At 41.4% G+C, this 12,799-nt stretch overlaps 1 protein-coding gene across 2 annotated transcripts in view; it reads right to left on the bottom strand.

The window, feature by feature from the left end:
- The window catches only part of MCU (mitochondrial calcium uniporter), a 79,840-nt gene that overhangs the window by 9,986 nt on the left and 57,055 nt on the right, over positions 1-12,799 (bottom strand). For both annotated transcript variants that reach the window (XM_083740773.1, XM_083740772.1), the window contains exons 2-4: positions 6,347-6,416; positions 4,059-4,229; positions 2,615-2,719 (exon numbers count right to left, since the gene is read on the bottom strand). In XM_083740773.1, coding sequence (XP_083596899.1) covers positions 2,615-2,719; positions 4,059-4,229; positions 6,347-6,416 — 346 coding nt within the window. The remainder of the gene's footprint in view (positions 1-2,614; positions 2,720-4,058; positions 4,230-6,346; positions 6,417-12,799) is intronic.

Here is a 12,799-nt window from a genome sequence, read left to right as displayed (position 1 = left end):
GCAAGCTCTAATCTTCTCTATCAATACACACAAAAGGTATAAATACCAGGGTTTTATTAACTACAATGTGTGTTTATATTAATATGCTTCAATCTAGCCAAGAAGTATGTCAAACTAATTTAACATGTGAGGGGAAAGACTTCATTAGGCAAGGTCTTCTTCCACCTGCCTTGCCCCACCCTCCAGTCTCTGCTTCTCAATTTGTATTGTATTATTTTATGCACTGTGGCTTGCTGTTGTTTTATTGATTGTAGTTTAGAAATTATTTATTGTAATTGTTAAGAGAAGGTTTCTGTTTAATTTTTATATGTTGATATTTAATATTTTATACTATTCTAACGGGACACGGGTAGCGCTGTGGGTTAAACCACAAAGTCTAGGACTTGCCGATTAGAATGTCGGCGGTTCGAATCCCTGCGACAGGGTGAGCTCCCGTTGCTCAGTCCCTGCTCCTGCCAACCTAGCAGTTCGAAAGCACGTCAAAGTGCAAGTAGATAAATAGGTACCGCTCTGGCGGGAAGGTAAATGGCGTTTTGGTGCGCTGCTCTGGTTCGCCAGAAGCGGCTTGGTCATGCTGGCCACATGACCCAGAAGCTGTACGCCGGCCCCCTCGGCCAATAAAGTGAGATGAGCGCGGCAACCCCAGAGTCGGTCACGACTGGACCTAATGGTCAGGGGTCCCTTTACCTTTATACTGTTCTAATGATTGCTAGATGTTACTTTATGTTCTGAGAAAGCTTTTATGTCTGGATTTAAATAAAACTAAATTCCAGCTTATGCCTCCTACATTGGAAACTCAGTCATAGTTACATATTAATGTTCTAAAAATGGGTACTTTTTATACCTAATGAGAAGTTCCTCCATGACAGAACATGAGAAAGACTAAAGCAGTCTTCCTTGACCTGGGGCCTTCCAGATGTTTTGAACTAAAACTCTCACTATCCCTTCCTATTTCCCATGCTGGCTGAGGCTGATAGAAGTCCATAATATTTGGAGGGCAGGAGGTTGGGGAAGGCTGGAAGATTCAAAGGGCCCTCACAGTCCACACAACATTTTATTAATGGTCTTATTGTTCCCTGAAATTGAACCAAGACCTCTTCTGTCTCATCAGGTTCTCCTTTGGTCTCATCTGTATTTTGCAACAGCTTCTCTTTTCAGAAGTATGATTAACCTTTCACTCCATATTATTACACAGGACCTCCCCTGTTATTATGCAATCATTTTTTTGGTGTCATTCAATTTTTTAAGAATTTCACAGATAAGTTCCTGCAAACAGCAAAACCAAAACCTCAGAAGTGCTTGACATTGTGAAGAGCATTGGCTTGAACTCCTAGGCCAAATCAAGACCCAGGATTTCAGCAGATGGTAGTTGAAGTTGCCAGTTAATCATTTTTGCTGCCTTTTTAAATATTCAAAGTCACAGTTGCCACATGGCTGATAGCATAGTTTTATTAATACACCTGATTTTTGCCCTAGCGATGTGCTGCATTTTGGAACCTAAAATTCACCACTACTTTTGTTCCACAGCAGAGAGAAATTACAGTTCACACAAACTGAGAAGTGTTGGTGGTTCTGCTAACTAGCATCTCTCTCTCTATCTCCCCATGTTCTATTACACACCATTCTTGAGGTTCCCCTGACCTTCAGAAGCAGCTTCTCAGGAGGTGCTGGGGACTGCAGTGGGGAGGTAGAAAGAGATGGAAAAACCCTGTTCCATGAGCAGAATACTGCTTGCTGTTCTTTGAACTGAAGTTTGTGTGTGTTGCGTTGGCACTTAAGAATCCCTAGCAGACTAACAAGCTGCCTTATACAGTGGTTTTCGAACGCAATTTGTTCCGGAAGACCGTTCGACTTCCAAAACGTTCGAAAACGGAAAGCAGAAGCTTCAATACAATAGGGAAACTCAAAATGGAAGCCGGGCAGCACGTTCGGCTTCTGAAAATTGTTTGAAAACTGAAGCAGTTACTTTCGGGTTTTTGGCATTCGAAAGCTGAAATGTTCGATTTCTGGAACACTCAAAAACCGAGGTTCCATGGTAGTAACAACAATGTGTACACCTGGAAGTCAAGTGATCAATACACCTGTCATAAATGGGGTGAATAAGGTGTCCCGTCCCCCCAGCATACTTTATCCTAGAGGAATCTCTTATAAGAGAGGACATTAATTTGCCACCAGGATTGTGGGTTTTCTCTACCAGATTGTCTGTCATTTCTTTAAGTTGAAGTCCTTTTTATAGAAACTGAGATTTAAAAAAAATTAAGGATGAGAAGTATGAATGAGAGGAGGCCATAAGAATGGATGTGTGTAGGGGGGCGTGGCAGAGATGTGACTGGAGACTTGGGGGGGGGGTGGAGCAAAGAACTAGGCAAATCACAATAGTTCTGTCTTAGAGATGCTGGAGAAGCTGTTGGAATGTTTTCACAGTTATCTTCACATCCTGACGGTCAGGGAAAGAATGATCTGCTCAGAATTCTGAATGCATAGGTTTGTGGAAGATGAACCATCAACTAGTCTTTTTCAGTATGGATGAAATGATCTTTTTTAAAATTGCTAGATGGAGGGTTTTCCCAAAAATAACTTCTGGAAATACATCCCAACTACATGAAGTTGTTACCTCTCTTTGGTGGACGAACATGGTAAGTCAAGTCATTAATTACTAGTTTGAAATCATCCAGGAGTAGGAGATCTATGCCTGTTGAAGAGGCAACACGTGTCCCATCTGAAAGGGGAAAGAGGGAAAAGATTTTATTAAGAACTATCCAGAAATTAATATCAATGTACTGCATTCCAGTGCAAAACAGTGAAGAATACTTTGTAAATATATATATATATATATATATATATAATTCACAACACATTTCCAGGAGTGCAACCCGCAGCTTCAAATTTGTAAAATGAAAGCTTCCCAAAATATGAGGTATCCTTGATATGTGTGAATTGCAATGGCAGGCCTATGTGTTAGAATGTTCCCAAAATGGTTTGAAGTGGGCTGGGATTTAAGCTGGAGTAGCAGCAATTTGGGATGCTGAACCCCACTCTCTGCCTAAGTCTTTGTCACAACCAGTATTCTAGCACACAGGTTAATGCCATTCTTATGTAGAGCTAGCCCATTTGTTTGTTATCCGCTTGGTAAACTATAGTTTGTGGCAAAATCATATAGTTTCCTGCATTGCATCTCTCCTTTTTCCAATAATCAAAGAAGATAGAACGAACCTCTTACTTAGAACCTAGAACCAACCTCTACAGGCCTAGTAGTAGGCAGCACAGAATTAAATGCTTACGTTCTAACTACCTCATCTAGAAAGCAATTTCTATCACAAGACCTGCTATTCCAAAGAAATAAAAGTGACCAGTACTGTAGTTAACTGTAGCCACAAGAAACCAAGTATCCTTTTTATTAAATGAGCTTATACATTATGAATCTTAAGTATGCCTAAGAAAGCATCAAAGAGACGACATTTTCTAGAGTGAGGATTATCTTCACCCCCACCCTCAAAATAACAGTTTTACAGGACATGTAATACTGCTAATATGGGGACGCAGGTGGCGCTGTGGGTAAAAGCCTCAGCGCCTAGGGCTTGCCGATCGAAAGGTCGGCGGTTCGAATCCCTGCGGCGGGGTGTGCTCCCGTCGTTCGGTCCCAGCGCTTGCCAACCTAGCAGTTCGAAAGCACCTCCGGGTGCAAGTAGATAAATAGGGACCGCTCACCGGCGGGAAGGTAAACAGCGTTTCCGTGTGCGGCTCTGGCTCGCCAGAGCAGCGATGTCACGCTGGCCATGTGACCCGGAAGTGTCTTCGGACAGTGCTGGCCCCCGGCCTCTTGAGTGAGATGGGCGCACAACCCCAGAGTCTGGCAAGACTGGCCCGTACGGGCAGGGGTACCTTTACCTTTACCTTTAATACTGCTAATATGATATAACATCCATATCAGTTTTACAAGAGGTTTTGATGAAAATGCATTAACAAACTAAAGGAACTATAAGCACAGAAAACAAGTGCAGAATCTAACATTGTATTGTAGGTGTTCATCCAATTGCTTCAGTAATGCTGAGTGGTACCTGGTGAGTAAATGGCAACCCGGTCGATTCCCCGGTCTTCTGCTTGTAGTTGCCGTAAGAATACCCCAACAGAATCCGATATAGGCTTAAGTGTAAACTGGCACCGCTCACGCCGGGATGGAAGATTCACAGATATTACAGGTAACCCGTTTTGATAAACCACTGTAACGTCTGGGGGCAGGGAAGCAGACATTCCAAACAGATTACTTCAAGTATATCATGTAATTTAAAATAAACACTGTTACTAAATTCATAAAGCAGAGGTTCCAGCAGTTGGTTCTAGGACTCATTTGGGGGAACTTAAAAGTTTGTGTGCAACAGCAATGCCATTCTCAAAAGCAAATAATAATAATTAAAAATGCCACACAGACTTTGCATGCAAAGTCCGATCTACAGAAAACAACACCAGTAACAAGCATCTGTCTTGTTATTCAATGGCCCATGTAAGATGCTTCAATATTTAGGCAAATAATTTTAACTTCTCTTTAAAAAAAATACCAACACAAAAGACACCCAGGAACAATAATAAACATTAACCTATAACTTGGTCTTTGGCTGATTAAACTATCTATGGTCTTTTAAAGGGGCTGATCTTGCTATTATGGTATTTTGTGTCTTCATTTTGTATTTTTATGCTGTAAACTGCCCTGTGATCTTCAGACGAAGGCTGGTGCATAAATTTAATAAATAACAATAACATTCAGTGCCAGGAGCTTTCCGCCATCTAAGTGAAGAAATGGTTCTTTTTGCATTTAAAAAAAATCTCTCTATTGAAAATACCATGTTAGTAATGAAATTATAGAAATCTCACAATTCATTCTTAATGGCCAATTTTTTCTTGAACTCAGTTTTAACATGGTACTATTGGAAGTAGCTTAATGTATCCCCAAGGTTTTGAAATACTTTTCTCTTTGGTTAGCATTTTAAACTCCCTCCCTCCCTCTCCCTCTCTCTGTAGTTTAAAAATGCGAGTTCACTACTAAGTAGAAAATCATTTCAAAAAAAATTAGCATACTTAAAATAAATACAGAACAGTTCTGACTGCTGATCTGGTTCAACTATTTTTTGTTGGGGTAACAGCCATGTTTCAAGTGCCCAAGTGGACAGTGGGCAGGATACTTCAGGTTTCCCATCAGTATGACAGGTACACATTCTGTGACACTAGATAAAAACAAGGGGAAATATAAGCTCAACACACACAGCATCTAGCTGACTCTATCTTACAACAGCTCAAATAATTCAGTAACATTTTAACAATGGGGCAATGCCAGAAGTTTGACTACATGATTCAGAGACTATAGCTTCTGTTGGAGGTCTGTGAAGGGAGAGGGCGAAGGTGTTTTGTTTTTAAAAGAATTGTTCTGGTTAGCTGAAAATCTCACTGGCTTTTTGCCACGCACAATGTTTCCGTATGACTCTGTAGACTCTACATTGACTTCAGAACTCCTTTGCAACATTCCCAGGACCAGATGTCCCTCAGCCAGAGAGTTGGGAGAGGCCATTTTGAGCAACTACAGCCACAACTCCTCTTACGCAAATACAGCTAAGGAAACTGGGGCAACAGCCGCCATGAATGTCTTTAGTCCATAATTTACACATTTTTGGAGAGGACACGAACCCACAGCAAAGAAAACCAAAGCCTGTCGCTTTAAGACCACATATGCATACTAGCCATATTGGTTTCAAACTCAAACTAAGATGCAGGAAATGCTAAAGCTCTTTAAAGTATCAATTGTGAAAGGTACATATGCAAAGCAAAGAAGAAAAAGGAATTTTAAAAAGGAAAATGGAAGTGATATGTTTCAAGTTGGTTTTTCAAGCAGAAGTCCACACACAACTACGCGTCATTCTGAATCTCTGCAAGAAGAATTCTGACTGACCTTCAAGGCATGGAGTTGACCTTGAAAAGGTAGCCCTGAACAAGGCTGGTAAGGTGACATGAAGTCACCAAGAACAAAACAAACAATGGGAAAAGAACCTCCTTTAATTTAAGAATGGGCAAAAAGAGAAAAGGTAAGTGGCAAAGAAAATCACGTGCCACAGCCTTCTTGCAACAAAGCAGTGCAAGAATGTTAGAGTAGGTAAAGGTGTTTATTTTAACCAGCAAACCATTTCATCAAGTTTTGAAGTGCGTCTGCCTACAAGTGAACCTCATTTGCCACAACTTCTATGGGGGGGGGGGAATACTGAGGCACACCCTTGATTTTAAAAAATACCAATACAGACACATAATCTTTGAGCATTGGGGTAGGAATCTTGTCTTGAAGAAATTTATTTATTGTACTCACCATCAGAGGGCACTACAGTACTGCAATAGACCACTCTCATGGTCTGCCAAGGAGGAAACCTTTGGTGTGCCTAGCAAAGGAAAACAGGAAGGAAAGATTTATTAAGAAAAACAGCAAGTGCTGGGTTATTTCAGATGACCAGTGCCAGGACACCAATCTAGCAACATCCTACTGTAGGGAAGACAATGAACTGGTAGAACCTTTCAGGAGATATACTTCTTGTTGCCATCTGTCATTCAGTATGGATACAGTTCACGAGCCAATTCCCATACCTTACATTTTTTTGCTCATCTGAATTTAAAGCCGGTGGGTGAGGAGAGAGAATGGAATTGTTTGCAAGTCACAAAATCTTTTAAAAGTACTATAAGCAGGGGGGTTTTCCAGCTGGAACTCACCGGAACTTAGTTCCAGCACCTCTCAGGTGGGCGCCATTGCCATTCTAAGAGAACAAGGGAGGCATTCATGGTGAGTTCTGGCACCTCATTTTCTAGAAAAATAGCCCTGATAGGAATTAATTTCCATTTTAAGCCAAGGGCGTGAGTGTGCTAACAGGCCGCAAAAAGATTCAAAATGCAAAACATTATCTAAGAAAGAAGCACAGCAATAAGAGTGAATCGCCAGCACCCAGAATCAAAGTGATACCGGTACATCTTTTAGGAATCCCAGCAGAAAACAACTAAAAACATTTTGGTACATTTTATACAAGCAAACTGGCAGAAGCAGAGACAGAAGAAAATGTTTGCGGGCTGAAAGAGTAACTACGTTAGGGAACACTTAAGCAGGACTCCTTAGAAATATTGGTTAATCCACACCAATTGCACATTTCTGCTTGAACTGCTTATTCAAACAACCCCATACAACAACAGAATTAAAATACAATTCCATGTAAAACCTGCTGCATCTGTTTCACGCTTAACTTATTTAATTAGGAAATCTGAATTTCATTCTGATGGAGCCATAATGGCACAATTACTGAATACTCCCACAAATGGCGGTTAATAAATTAATTTTAAAATCTTTTTATGGTCATGGCCATCTACTTACTGCAAAATGCATGGACAATATTGCTAAACTTTGACCTTCAGCCACGGCAATCTAAATCTTCATATAAAATTTTAAAAGCCTAACTATTCTATGAAGCTTACAGCTGCACTTTTATCTTAAACTTCTCCATGCAGCAGCGAGGCTCCTTTTGAAAAGTGCTTACTTGCAAATAAGGGTATTTAGGACTACGGCTTTTAAATTTCTAAATTAAATTATTAATAGAAGCCATTAGTTTTCAGGAGCTTCGCAGTGTGTTAAGCCCATACCTATAGCACCTCTAACGTCTTGTTCAGTGTGAAAAAGAAAAGGCGACTAGGAATATGGTAGCTGATGTTTACCTTGAAACAGTACATTGTCAAATATCTGTGATATGTTCTTCTCTCTGGATTAAGGGCATACAATAGATGGGGCTACTTCCACAACTGCGGGTAAGGGAATGCAGTTTTCCTAATCTCAGAAATAGCCTTGCAGTCTTGAATAGACCACTCGGATGAGCAGCTTGCTACAGAGGGGACTGCAGCAACATCTGCACTGACTCAGCCTGGAGCTCCTTAAGAGAAAAGGATGGCTCATTACTTGAGTTGCCAGCGAACATCCTCTTGTTGCTCTGCATTAAGGTAGGAATCAATTTATTCAGAGGACACCAACTAGCTACTTGGAAAGGACAATTTCCTCTTCCATTTCTTAAGTACAATGCTGTATATAGAGGAGATTGCTCCAACATGCTGTAATTACCATGCTACCACACATCAAATGGCTTCACTGAACTACCCAAACTGACACTTTTCCTGTACATTGACTTTTCTTCTGCCATGCTATCTTGCCTCATACATTTTGGAATTGATGCTAGTGGGGGGGGGGGTTCTGTATTGCACTCCATTGCTGTACTTTCCAGTGGTGATTTTTCTAAATCTTTTTTATGAATGGACCACTGCCACCAACACCAGCATCAGCATACCTGCAGATATATGGGCTGGCAAACATGTAGATATTTCCTTCAAGAAGTTCGCTACCTTATACTGAGCCAGACCATTGGCCTGTCTAGCAGAGTAATGTGTCTTCACTGATTGACAGTAGTTCTCAGGGTCTCTGATAGGGCACATTCCCAGCCCTTCCTGGAGATGCTGGGGACTGAATCAGGCCCCTTCGGGGTGCTCTACCACTGAGTAATGGCCCCGCCCCCAAACGGCTGGTTGGTACTCATTGCTGCGTCTCCAATCCCTCAAGGCACAACCAACTGTTTGCTGTTGGAATGAGTGGAACCGTAGATACTTTTTCATATGTAATGGTTGGTTTGTTGACAATTGGCTTCCCGTACTGCGTAGGAGACATCCCAAGTGGAAACAAGTGACAGGGGTTCATTTGCATGATATCACTATACATGGGACAAGGCCCACTTCAGATGTAAATTTGTGAAGCTTTATAACTATGAGGGGAGGCACCCTGAAATATTGTATTCAGGCTACTGATGGAACCACACACTCTGCCTCAATTTTATAAAATCTCAATTTCTTTAAACTAAACCTTTTGGTATTTGCTACAAATTTTGCTTCAGCCCATTTTGCAGAAGACCTATAAGGTTAAATAAAAAAAGGGTATGTATCTGTACAAGATCGGCCACTGAAGGCTATCATGTTAAAAGTCGTTGGATATAGTCCTAAATTTCATAACTACTCAAACAATCCATACGTACTTTCAAATGTCTAGTTTGTCCATACTACACAACTGTGATCCAGCTTGATTTATATTATATTCACTGCTACAGCCTCTGTCGTAGTAATGCAATAGCAAATATGATGCTCGTGCAAGGTAGATCTAGAAATAGCAGACACTCCTATTCCGTCTGGACTGGAGTTTCAGATTTAAAATAGCACGGGTCTGAAATAATCTCCTATGTGAAGGCAAAAAGTTGATCCCTCCAGCTTGCTACCTCCCTTTCATTTGATTAACATGCATTCTCAACCACCCAAATTCTAATCAACAAAGTTATTGCTACTTATTTCCAGAAATCTTCCTTGCTACACTTATTTGCTCTGTTGGAATATCTGGAACTGCCTGAATGGGCTCTTCATGCAGTTTTGCAGTTGTTATCCCAACTAGCCTAGAGCCTCTGCTTAGGTACATATGTTTGCCTGATGGAAACAGGGAGGCAGAACCATTAATTCTCTCTCCACCTGAGTTCATATACCCGTAAACTAGATTGAGGCTATGGCACCTGCTTTCCTATAAAATGTTCTTAAGAAGAGAAAAGATTGAAGCTATGCATGTGATCAGCATATATAGCTGTTGATATCTAACTGTTGGTCACTTATTGCAACGTGGTACAACAGGTCCTGTTTTGAAAACAGCAATACAGTGGTACCTTGGTTTAAGCACAGCTTAGTTTATGAACAACTTGGGTTAAGAACGCTGCAAACCTGAAAGTAGGTGTATTGGTTCGTGAACTTTGCCTTGGAATGAGAACATGTTTCGCTTCCTGTTGAGTGTGTTCCATTTGTAAAGTGAGTCCCCCGCTGCTATGGGAAAGCATGCCTTGGTTTAAGAATGCTTTAGTTTAAGAATGGACTTCCGGAACGGAAGTTCGTAAACCAAGGTACCACTGTAGTACAGTAAGATGTAATCAAGGGACTTGAGGTACAATGCACGTCAGTTATCAGGTCAATTTATGCTACACCGTCACAGAAATGATCCAATCTCCATTTTCCTTTTCTTACATAACAGCAATAAGGCCACTTCCAGGAAGAAACAGCACATTTCTTCACTACAGTGTTACTCAAAGAAACATGAGGAAGTTCTTCTGCTGGTGGCTCAGTATACAAGGCACCATACTATCAAGATGGGAATTCACCTGAGAACAATATGTAACCCGGGCATGATATGAGGCCACCATCTTACTGAAGTTGGGAAGCACATGAATGCCACTTTGGGTTCCATGGCGGAAGAAAGGTGAAATATAAATATAAGAAAATTAATAAATAAATCCACTCTGAGGTCTTTGGAAGAGGAGTGGGATACAAGTGTGGTGAACAGCAAGGGATTTTTAAAAATCTATCTTGTATCCCAAAGGATTTGAGCCTCCTGCACAGATACTTAAAATTTCAAACACTAAACAATGGGGTATCTTCCCTATCCACAGATAGGGTGCTGCTGAACATGAGAATGCCAGAATTTCCATGCAGGATGTCACCATAAAAGTCTATTTAATCTAGCCTTACACAGAGGTGCAGGTTAGTTTAATCAGTCTTCCACAGTGGCCAGTCAGGTGTCTCTAGAGCAGTGTTTCCCAACCTTGGGCCTCCAGATGTTTTTGGCCTACAACTCCCATCATCCCTAGCTAGCAAGACCAGTGGTCAGGGATGATGGGAATTGTAGTTCAAAAACAGCTGGAGGCCCAAGGTTGGGAAACACTGCTCTAGAGAGTCCACAAGCAGATCAAGATAGATAAAGCCATCTCATTTATTCCCACCTTTTTTTTTTAACAGCAAATTTGCACCCTGCCTTTCCACACAAAAATGTCCAGTGCGTCTAAAATACACAGTATCAAAAGCAATCAAATGCAGAGCGAATGACAACAATAACAAAAACTAGGTGTAGACAGAAAAGGCATATAATGCAGACTAATTAAATAAAATTTGAAAATATCTGCCAGGACAGATGAGTTTTCAAAAGGTAGTGGACAATCATTAGCGGATGGCAGACAGCTCTCTTGTGGAAGAGTTTCACAGCCTGGGAGCAAACATAGAGAAGGCACCTCAGTACTAGATATGCCTCAGAAACTGATGGAGTACACAAAAGAGCATCTTTAACAGAAGTGTGGGTACCTATGGGAGGACACAGCCCTTTAGGGATCCAAAACAATTTGTGGCTTTAAAAGTTAACAACCAGCACCTTGAGTTGAGTCTGGAAATGGAGTCACACCAGTTGCTACTGTAACAGTTACTGCAGAACTGCAGCAGCAGCAAGTTGAGCAAGATAGATTCCTAGCACTTTAGCAGCAGACCCATGTAGAGAGAGCTTTATAGTAGTCGGAAGTGAAGGTAAACAACTACAACCATGTCATTTGACACCTTGATCGAACCTATTTTCTCTAAAAGCAGGCACAGGCAGTATACCAATCTTGTGTTGGGCAAAGCCATTCCCTTACGCCAGGGGTCAGCAATCATGTGTGTGCGCGGATCATGTGTGTGTGCATGAGTGTGCCCCCTCCCTGGTGTTTTTCGGCGTCTGCAAGTGTGCAGACACAGTTTCTGTCACTGCAGAAGCAAGTCCTCGTGCTGAGCTGTGCCAGTTTAGTGCAGCACGTGAGGGGGTAACTGGGTTCGGGGGCAGATCGGGGGCCAGTCAAACGACCTCCACATGCTGCTTCCGGCCCATGGGCCTTAGGTTGCTGACCCCTGCCTTACACAGACAGAAGCATCTAGCAATCATGCTGCCACTTACAACAGAGGTTTCGCTCGGCTATCGTGAATGAACACCGAAGAAGCTTGATTGTGCCCCAAATGTTAAAGCAGCAAGGTTTCAAGCAATTTTATGCAAAGCAACCATGAAGTGGAAGGACTGGAACAGCAGCGTGGGTATAGCAGACTCCCCAAATCAATCCTTTGCCTTTGGCATATGAGAGGAACATGAGATTAGGGCTCTATGCATGGCACACAGCAAGGAAAGTTTGACCAAGTTTTCTGATTTCTCTCCTCAGCTGTTTTATTTTAAAGACCAAGTGTAATGATAAAAATAGTGCTGTACTAGGGGTTGTACTAGAAGACTTCCAGGTAAAGTTCCAGCCATGAAACATCTAGAATACGGGCTTAACAGACAACTATGCTGCATGAGAGAAAGTTTAGGATTCAAGCCTAGTAGCATATTTGTGAGCCACGGCTAATGCAAATTTGATTAAATAAGTTAATAGTGCAGCAACTATAAACACTGAGATAAATGAATCCATAACCCTTGAGTGCTGCTTCTGGTCTCCCCAGGCCACTATGCCATACAAAGCAGACTCCAATTTATAAAAGCATCAGTGCTCTCTCATCTAAAGAGTGCTAAGCAATTTTAGTTTCTGATCTTAAGGGTAACAGAACGTAACACCTGCTACCCAACAAGAATTCAGCAGAATAATGAAGCTTTGGACCAAATAAAACTCAGCGCACATTCCAGACTTCATTGATTATGTTTCACAACTATTCATTCGATGACATTTAGTTAATAGCCAGAATGTTCTGGCATCAATTCAGGAAGCAATACTAAATAATTACACCCAGATTTCAATTGAAGGCATGTGTTTACCTTTAAGAGCATCTGGTAACAGATCCATAGGGATAAGGAGGGTTTCATCAGTTTGAGAACATGCACAAGCTGTAAGAGTTTGGAAGTTTTATTCCCTCACTATCTGATTATGGATACTTGGCAGAT

The sequence above is a fragment of the Podarcis gaigeae genome, assembly GCF_964106915.1.
Source record: "Podarcis gaigeae genome assembly, chromosome: 5".
NCBI classification, from domain to species: Eukaryota; Metazoa; Chordata; class Lepidosauria; order Squamata; family Lacertidae; genus Podarcis; species Podarcis gaigeae.
The sequence above is the reverse complement of the archived record's forward strand: the minus strand, read 5'-3'. Positions and strand labels throughout refer to the sequence as shown.